Source organism: Saccostrea cucullata, unplaced genomic scaffold (genome assembly GCF_032062105.1).
Source record: "Saccostrea cucullata isolate Sc308-1 unplaced genomic scaffold, CSIRO_AGI_Scuc_v1 ctg18028, whole genome shotgun sequence".
Taxonomy (NCBI): Eukaryota; Metazoa; Mollusca; class Bivalvia; order Ostreida; family Ostreidae; genus Saccostrea; species Saccostrea cuccullata.
The window spans coordinates 1-10,045 of record NW_026928663.1 but is presented as its reverse complement, the minus strand read 5'-3'; the positions used below and the strand labels follow the sequence as shown (position 1 = coordinate 10,045).

At 35.1% G+C, this 10,045-nt stretch overlaps 1 protein-coding gene across 1 annotated transcript; it reads left to right on the top strand.

Moving 5' to 3' along the window:
• Positions 1–872: 872 nt before the first annotated feature.
• Positions 873–1,508, top strand: LOC134278313 (uncharacterized). Its single transcript, XM_062760625.1, has one exon. It carries the CDS (start codon positions 873–875, stop codon positions 1,506–1,508), a length of 636 nt encoding a protein of 211 aa, XP_062616609.1.
• Positions 1,509–10,045: the final 8,537 nt, after the last annotated feature.

Sequence of the window (10,045 nt, the reverse complement as noted above, 5' to 3'; positions counted from 1 at the left end):
CTGCCACCCCTCTGGACATCATATATGACATGCCCGCAATATATGACATGCCCGCAACCTGGAAACAAGTACCGAGTCATGAATGGGTGTCGATTCTCACAGATCGAATGGAAAGGGCTCACAATTTGGTTAGAAAACAGTTAGAAGGAGCTATCCTTCGACAGAAGCATTATCATGACATGAAGATGTCTTATGAACAATTCAAAGTTGGGGACCAGGTATATGTCTTTTTTACTCAAAGGAAAACAGGGTGCTCACCTAAGCTGACTTCATATTGGAGAGGACCTTTTAACGTTCTGGCAAAAGTCTCTGAGGTCCTGTATAAGGTGAATTGTGGACGCAATGGTAAGGATCAGATAATTCATTGCGACAGGATGAAAAGGTGCAGAGATCAAGTTCTCCGAGGCAAAGATCCAGATCCAGGACTCGAAAGTTCAGAGATAGAGACAAGTGATTCTTCCAATGTTGAGATAGATCAAGAGGATCAGGATGATGCCTTTGAGTCATCTAACAGAAACATTGAAGTCACGGATGAATAAGTTGGTGATCGCAGACCAAGACGCGAAAGACGTGCCCCAACTTACCTTCAAGATTATGTCCAGGACTAGGATATGACTTTATGGGTTTTTTTAAGACTTGAATTAAACGTACAAAATTATTTGTGTATTGGCTTACAGAGTACTTATAACCCTGCTATTATTAAAGTTGTTCTGCTTTTTGCTGTAAAATATATATATATATATATATATATATATATATATATATATATATATATATATATATATATATATATATATATATATATATATATATATATATATATATGATATCAATTGCATTGATGTATTGTCATGTGTCTTTGTAGTGAAATCATGGTTAATACAAAGGTGACGCCGAGAAAATCTAAAGAGATATGTCCGGTGTGTTTCACTGAATTGGATGGGAAAGATGCTTGGGCCGCTCACGTGTTGAAGTGTGCTAGCAGCATGTTGGTGTGCGAGAAGTGTCATGTATCCTTTAAGAAGAAGGAATATTTAGTAAAGCACATGAAGTTGAAACATGCAGAAAGTGATGATGCGTCTAAAGAGTCAGAGCATGATGAGGCAGGTCCAAGTAGTCCAGTAAAGAATAACAGCGACAGCGGAAGTGACTGGGATGAAGATCCAGGTGTACAGCTGGAGGAACCTCCCAAAGAAAAGGATCCTGAACCTCCAACTAAAACCGCTAGTTTGCTGACAGGACGCATATTCAGAAAACGTACCGCACCTAGCCCAGTACCTACTACCCGGAAAGTAATCTGCAGATCTGAACTTGATCCACAGCTTGATGCTGAGAAGACCTTGGATAGGGGGATGCAGACCGATTCCCATGCAAACACTACAGTGGATCAGGGGACCCAGACGGCAGGTTTCAGAATGCGGGTGAAAGAGGTTACAGTCACCAAGTTTCATGATAATGGCAGAAGTGTGGAGACAATTGTAGAAAGAGAAGAGTTTTATAATATGTAATTTTTTTATTTATGCTGTTTCCTGCGAAGTTTATAAGACAGATAGTCTATCAAGATAATCAAGATCATAACTTTCATTTTGTGTATATATATATATCATGTTTTCTTCATTAAAACATTTATCATCATGATACATCATCATTCCATTACTTTCTTTTGTCATGCGAGGACGCATGAGTAATAGAGACGTGGGTAATGTGACAGATCGGGCTCGGGATGCTAGCTGATTTACGTCACCCGGACTTTATCGTTATGCGATACGATAGCGGCCAAGGGTAGTCCGGGTGATCATCACTATATATAAGAGCTCTCTGCTGAAAGCTGGCAGTTGCCAGTCGGAGCTCGAAGAGACGGTCGTCTTACAAAATAGCAAGGTACGGGATTTAAACGGATACAGTATACGGTAGCTAGTATACTGGGCTTAAATATAGTTTGAAGGAATAAAGTGATACTTTACTTCATAATAAATAAATCTGTCTGGGTATATAGGACAGAAACTTAAAACGTACCTGTCATAGACGTGTCCGAGTACAGGACACATCCCGGGTTTGGATACATCAGGGACACAGACCTATACGCCTTAATTGTTTTTATTAAGATAAGGATAGGCAATCCTAATAATATATGTATATATTGACTCGTTCATTTTTCATATGCTTTGTCATCTATCATTTCAAATCATTTGTTTAATCAGTGATCTATATCTAGTCTACATAATCATTTGTTTAATTCATTTACTTGATTAAGGATCTATACTCAAATTCACGGACCCATACACGCTACACTGTCATTAAATTTCTAAAAGGAACTTGACCTTCTCAAATTTATCTTGTGTCAAGGCGATGACACACTTTTTTTCTGTCAGTAACCTTGACCTTACCGGAATGAATTCATGCTTAAGTAAGGAAATACTGTAGATCACAAAATTTTCACGACACCTTATTTTCACGAGATAGTCATTAACTCTTTATTAGCGACACACAATTTTCATGAATTGTAACAGTTGTTTTTCTTCTACATGTATATAATCATAAGGAATACTTTTGAACGCGAGAATTAAATTTTTGCATGCTCATTGTCTCGCGTAATTACGCGAAAAAGTAAGTTCTCTTGAATAAAACGTGATATACAGTATAGATAATTATGTTCTTCATGTAAAAGATATATACATAGATATGTTCCACATGTGAAAGGAATATACATAATTATGTTCTACATGTAAAAAAAATCACAAAATTAAGTTCTACATTTGAAAGAAATATACAAGTAGTCAAAAAACTATGTTCCACGTGTATTTAAGGAAAGTTTTCAAGTTTTGTGGGAGTAATTGGTGTGTGAATCACACAGACTTGTCACATAGGCATATATGAAGCGCGCTAGCACTTCATGTAAAATATGCCGACGTGCAAGTCTGTGTGATTCTCACACCAATAATCCACACTAAACTTAAAAACATTCCTTATATTTACATTTTACATGTTTGGAAGCATCTAAAATATACTCATTATTTGATTTTCTAACTGCCATATATCGTTGCATTTTTCTAACGTCGCTAAAGCCTCAATGTGACGTCACTTTAACGCACGTTTCTCCGTGTATGTTTCTACGCGTGAGTATACACGAAAATGGTTTTCAAAGCAATTTCACAGTTGGCTTAGTAGAAAAACACAGCGAATGTAAATATTTAAGAAATAAACAACGTTATTCAGTGAACATGGCGTTATGAATAGCAATTGCTCTGCTGGCATATTCCATGATGCGCGTTATCGCATCATGGAAAATATGCCAGCAGAGCTATTGCTATTCATAATGCCATGTTCACTGAATAATCGTTGTTTATTACTTATATTTGCATTCTTTGATTTATTTAAGAATATCAGAGGAAATTCTGACTTACATAAGGACGCGGCTTCTTGTCTTCAGTAATGAAAAACATACGGCTCTAAAATAAGTACACCTGATCAATGATCCTTTTATCTAATAAATCACAAACAATTATAAAGTATTTCGCTCTCAAACACAATTATCTGGATACAAGCAGCGCCGTAAACACATTCTCTTAATTTTTGTTTTGATGCAGTTGTGACGTCATCGATCAACGTTATTGAAACCCTCTGACAAAAATCAAGGATTTAGGCCTAACACTATGATGAAAAATGATAATGCTTTTATAATGATTAGTACTCCAGAATGCTTTTCTACTTTTTTTTTTTTTAGTTTTTCTTTTTATTTTTAATAACTGAAATTATTCTTGAAGTAGATATATACAAGTTATACTAGTTTTCTGAATGTTTTTACCCAAGTGAGAAGAGTTATCTTTCTTTGTACAAATATACATGATACAAAAAAATAAAAATATGGCAGTTTTATATAATTTCAAAAAGTTATATTATACAATTAAATACATTGACCAAAACTAAATTTTTAAAGATATAGATCAGCAATTTTAATTTTTTTTAATTTCTTTTTTTTTCAAAGAATATTATTAAAAACTTATTTTTATTCCTTTTACGAAAAGTTTGATATATATACTTCTCAACACGTACTAGAGTTGTAGTGGAGTTTGTTCTACACGAATGCGATAGAGCAATTGCAGTCATAGCAGAAGCAATTGCGTCTATAGTGCTATGAATGCAGTTGATGACCACATGTTCATAGTGGAAGAGAGCAGTGGATATGCAAATATTTGCTTATAAAATGTTTTGAAAGCTTTGGTATTTAATTCACCACTTGATGGATAGGGAATTAAAAAAATGTGATTCTACAAACACTGAATGTAGTGCAAGTGCAATGTTTACACGAGGGTTGTTCGAAAAGTTGCAATTTTGTGTTTTTCTCAGTAAAAATCCTGAAGGAACTCTAAAAAGATTGAAGAAATGAAGAAAATATGTCTCAAACGAGTTGTGCATGTGTGTACAAATAGTACTGGCAGTATTTGAGTGACAGAGACTCTGCATCGGATGAGGATGATCTGTGAAGAAACGGTTTAACTGTAAAAATCTGAAGAAAAAAACTTTAAAAAGTTGGAACGTAAAGGTAAGGCATAGGTGCTTCAGAGTTTCTTATCCTGTGAAAGCAGAGTTAAGTAATAAAGAAATTAAAATCTTAACAAAGGAAAATATACAACGAGATTAATTCTTAAAAAATTAATGTCAAGTATTGGTTGGTTGGTTGTATGTTGTTTAACGTTTAATCTCGAGAATATTTCACTCATATGGAGACGCCACCACCTGCCGGTGGAGGGCTACAAATTTTGTCCTATGCTTGTCACTCAGGGATCTTTTTCGTGCCAGCACCTACTGCGACACGGGGCCTCTGTTTATACGATCTCATCCGAAGGACCGGTCTCCACATCCCACAGTGGGATTCGAACCCGCGACGTAAGGATTGACTCCTTACTTCGCGACTCTAGAGCAGACGCTCTATAAACCACTGCGCCACGCGGGCGACGTCAAGTATTGGAAAAAGGATTGGAAAAAGGATATAATGAATGGGCAGTGGAATATACTGTGTAAAATGTGTAGGGCCAGTATCTTTTAGACATTCTCCTCGCTATGTTTTGATGTTACATTGTCGTTAAGTGTGCTCCGCGGGTACAAAGCATGTTGATTTTGAAATAAAGTAAATTAATTTCTGTAAAATCGATTAAAACGAAACTTCACAAATCAACAAAACAAATATTTTAACATATCAAAATGTGCTTATTTTAAATTTCCAGTGAGTAATGTTGAGAAGATTGGCATCGTCTTCGAACTTTTCGAACAACCCTCTTATAAATGAAAAAAAAAATCAAAATTCATGAAGTTGTTGGAATGGATTTTCCGTTTATTGTTACTAATCTGAAGGAGGGATTTTAAAATAAACAATACATGAACAGACAAGACAGCGAGTTAAAAAAACGTAACATTTATAGTAGCATTAAATTAACATTTCTTGAAAGATGTAGTCTCAAAACTGTAACAGCAAAATCTTGCAAACATTTTCCTTATTGCGTTGATACATATTATACAATTTGTTAGTGCACACTGTTGAGGTTATTAAGGGAATGAATTTAATAGCTACCCATTTTATACGTTATACTGGGTAGGGATAGTGTACGCTTTATAAACCGAATTTTATTCATTTGATGTAAGAAAAAAACATGATTGTTCTAACAAAATTTGAATGTAACGTTAGGCGGATTGATGCCTTTTTTATGAAAGTAATTGTGACGTAGGCAACCCATTTCATACAATATGAAGTAATTTTTTTATCAAATCAAATATAGCGTTACACCCAGAATGAAATTCCAGAATTAAATTATATAAGACTAAACAACTTTTTAAAACAAATCATGCAATCTACACAGAACAAAAGTTTAGAAGCAGAGGAGACCTGAATTATTACAGGAATTGAACTGAAGTATACAATGTAGTGTCTGGTGTAGGTATTCTTGTAGTTGGTATTGAGCCCCATGAGATAAGCGTAGAATGGGTATAATTGTTCCCCTCTCTATCTGTCCAACTACATTTTCAAGTACATGTACACATTTATCTTTAATTCTGTCTAGTGGTAGGCAAATTTGGCGATGGATGATTTTGTTGCCTTTCTTTTTTCTTATGGTTCACATTTAAGAGTTACTAAATAATATTCGTCCCTAAGTTCCTCGCTCTGAGAGTCGCTTGGACAGTGGAGATGATTTTATTCTGGATCTGAGTTGACTATTTACCAGTGGAACGGTAAAGGATGCAACAAAGACGAGAGAATGAAGGTATGTTGATTATTAACGGACATAGTGTCATTAGATTGTTAATGTGCCGGTCAGAGTGGTTTGAACGCGTTTGGCCAGATAGCTCAATTTTCACATATTATCATTTGATGCATCTCAGGTCAATAATCTGTGTCAACGAAAATATTGATCACAGTTTCCTTCTTTTGGAATTTCATTGTTGTTTCTCAATATGTAGGATACTAAAAGACTAAAATCATCAAACTTGATCAGTTGTGTAACTTCTGTCCTTGCACTGTAGCATATCTTTGATATTGATGGCCATATGTGGATATATCAGATAATAAAAGGTTTAGAATCATCAAACTATGTCAGTTGGTGCAACTTTTTGTGAAAGAATGCTAACAGAAGTAGTATGCTAACAAAAAAGTAGGTCATTGTGACCTACTTTTGGCATTCCAAGGTTTTATCCAAAGATGTGGGAATTTTTTTTAAAGTGCTGCTGGAAAATTACTGAAGGAGCAACATGTATCCATAAAATATCAGTTACAGAGTCTGCCATTTTTACCTTTTGGTACAAAAGGGGGCTTTCGGGGTTGAATAAGTAAGTTTATTTTTAGAAAAATGTGTTGTTTTTTTTTTAATTTTAAGTCAACATGGCGTATTTAGTTTGTTTCTTTATTATGACTGAGAATAATTTTTATTTTTGATACTTCAAGGATTTAAAACTCCACCACATAACATTGATCACATGTACATATAACTAAAACAATTTTTTTTAACTGTAAACAATTGACAATCATGTTTGCACAACATCACCAGGCAATGCAATATTTGATTGCCCTGAAAGATGAGCGCCGAGGAAAGACCAAGTCCGAAGTTCTTGAGGAAGAGGGGTTATCTAAGAGTGTAAGTAACTGTAGATAATAAACTTCTTTCTCTTCTATGAATAACTCTGTAGTACATGTCATTGTGTAGGCCATGCAGTACATCCTTAAACTTAAAGACGAGCGGAATGGGAAAGCTCGTTCAGAAGTTCTGGATGACGGCTTATTATCAAAGGACGTAAGTATAGAGAGATACTAGTAGCCGGGGGATTATATCGCTAGTTCACACCCGGGAAGCTTGTATAGTGGTGTAGTGGCTCAGCACTAATTAATTAACATACTAACATGTGTTTATTTCATTTATGTTTTTATTTATAATGTTTACAATTTTACAATTTGTACTTGTTAATTATTCATACTAATATAGAGGATATCTATATTGTCTGATTGATATTGGCTTTATCCAACGAGTTGAAATGGTGTGTATATTCGCGAGGCTTGCCGAACGAATATACACCATTTTAACGATTTGGATAAAGCTAATATCAAATCACACAATCATAGATGTTCTATTTATCTCATACGACTTTCATTTTAACAAAACTTTGAGACCCCCCCCCCCCTGCAGAACTACATTAATGATTGCTAATTCAAATTGATGACATATAACTTAATGACGTAGCACCGTTGATGTTGACATGCTTCGAAAAAAGTAGATCGTTTTCAATATTTAGAATTTTTGCTATCTGGGTCTTTGAAACATTATGTGACAATAGCTGGAGCTTTACATCAAACGAAAGTCTGACTGGAAGTTGTAAGGATCATTAACTCTTTGAACGGTGGCAGTACCAAAAGTGCTAGGCTAGGCCTAACGTTACTTGAAGATTCATTCAATGTTGATCCATGGTAAGTTACACCTATATTACTAGGTAGGCATACGTAGCATAATATAAGAAAGCATTATTGAAAATGTTGAAGGAATCTTATAACAACAGCTTAACTTTCTCCAAAAACGATGGAACGGAGGGGGGGTGTCTTCAAGTAGCCAATACAGGGTTTCTTAATATTAAAATGGAACACTTCTTTGACGATCTTTTACGAGTCTTTTTCTTGCTTTTAACGATATTATCACTCTTTATCATTCATTTTATTAGGGCAATAATTTTTACAAATAAAAGTTTCAAAAACATAAAATCTTGAAGCGAGGGATCGTGTCATAAAGGGAAGTGCTATTGATAAAGCATCTACCCGTTGATAAAGCATAAGTTTATCCAATGTCACCAACACGTATGAGATAAAAGTGGGTATTTGTTTGCAATTTATTATTTATTTATATACCAGGTAGTTTATTTATTACTCTATTTATCCCACTATATGATTATAAGTCCAGTGCAGGTTATGGCTTTTAAGCCTAGAGCTTATGCGGGAAGCTTTATTTTAAAAATGAATTTTTAAAGTGCTACTAGGCCATGATACGATCAAAGAAATTGTTTTGAAATTCCAAATATATAAAAGCTAGGATATAGGAAAAATCTTCATATCAAGAATTAACAAATCTTAAAATGACTGTAAGTAAGCATACATGCCTATCAATGTTGATTCAAGCTTGCTCAAAATTTGGCTACTTGGAATAGAAATGGCAAATTAATGAGTTTGTTTAATGAGTTTTTGTATTGGGGCACAAATACACAAACATCATCACATATTTTCTCAAAGACAACGTCTAAGATTCTGAAATGACTGACTTGATGTAAAGGTTGAAAATATTCATCAAATAAATGTATAAGAAATTCAGAATGTTTCATTTTTTCGACTTTTCTTGAAAACCTCTGGACAAATGACAATTAAGTCTCCACATGAAAGACATGCACACATCTAGAAATAAACTATGCATGTCTTTGAAGTAGGTTTTCCTGTTACCCCCATCCCTAAGTTTTACTTTTTTTTATTAAAAATGTTTTCTTCTTGTTTGAATGGAATAATGTGTTGACGGTGCGACCGTTATGGCGAGCGCAGATGTTTGTTTTGTTAGAATTTAAGTCGGGCTCGTGCGTCAAACTGCACGTGACATTTGATGCGTCTAGATTCTGACGTCACATGACGTCGTATGTAAGTTACATTTCCCCCAAAGAACCCTGAACAGTGCTGAAAATAAATGAAGAACGTTTCGTTTGCTATTTATCTTCAATATTTATCCATTAAATCAGGGCATGTTTACTTTTAGTGGAACTTTTGCTACTACTCTCACGAGAACGTAGCTTTAATGTAGCTTAAACAAGTGATGCATTGTGGGTTCAAATTACGGCATCAACAAATTCTATCGAATGAATGTGCAGTAGTCCGAATTTTCTCTTCGCACAGGCGTTGCTTTAAGAGCTCGCAGTGACGAGCGTCGCTTCGCGACGCTCGCTGCGCTCGCTATTATTTACTTGAAGAACTTTATAAGATAGGGGCTTCTGAAAAAGACGTTGAAATAAAAAAACCACTTGCTCCATCATATAAATTTACACTTTGTTTCATCAAAGTATGACAACATTTTGTTTCCATAGATTGTCTGATGCCTCGGGAAATCTGACATTTAAAGTAGAGAAGAGTGGGTCAGTATCCACGTCTGATTTGGACAGCAAGGTGAGTCTGTGTAGAGAAGAGTGGGTCAGTATCCACGTCTGATTTGGACAGCAAGGTGAGTCTATGTAGAGAAGAGTGGGTCAGTATCCACGTCTGATTTGGACAGCAAGGTGAGTGAATGCTGAAGACTGCTGTTTAAAATATTTTCTACTGGGAATTTGACATCAAACATCGAGACTTTCAGATCTGTCTTAGGTCAGACTTGCTTAAAACTCACCATAGTTTGGATGAAATAAATAACAATGAAATAAATATATTTCGTTTGACTTATTTAACATAAGAATGTGTTTATTGTCGACACCAAGAAAGCTGTCTTCGTCTGGATTGGATTGGAAACCTCTGTTGCTGAAAGAAAGAATACAATGACTTATGCCC

Coding starts and splice junctions, on each gene's coding strand:
- LOC134278313 (XM_062760625.1), top strand. CDS start 873: ATGGTTAATACAAAGGTGACGCCGAGAAAATCTAAAGAGATATGTCCG.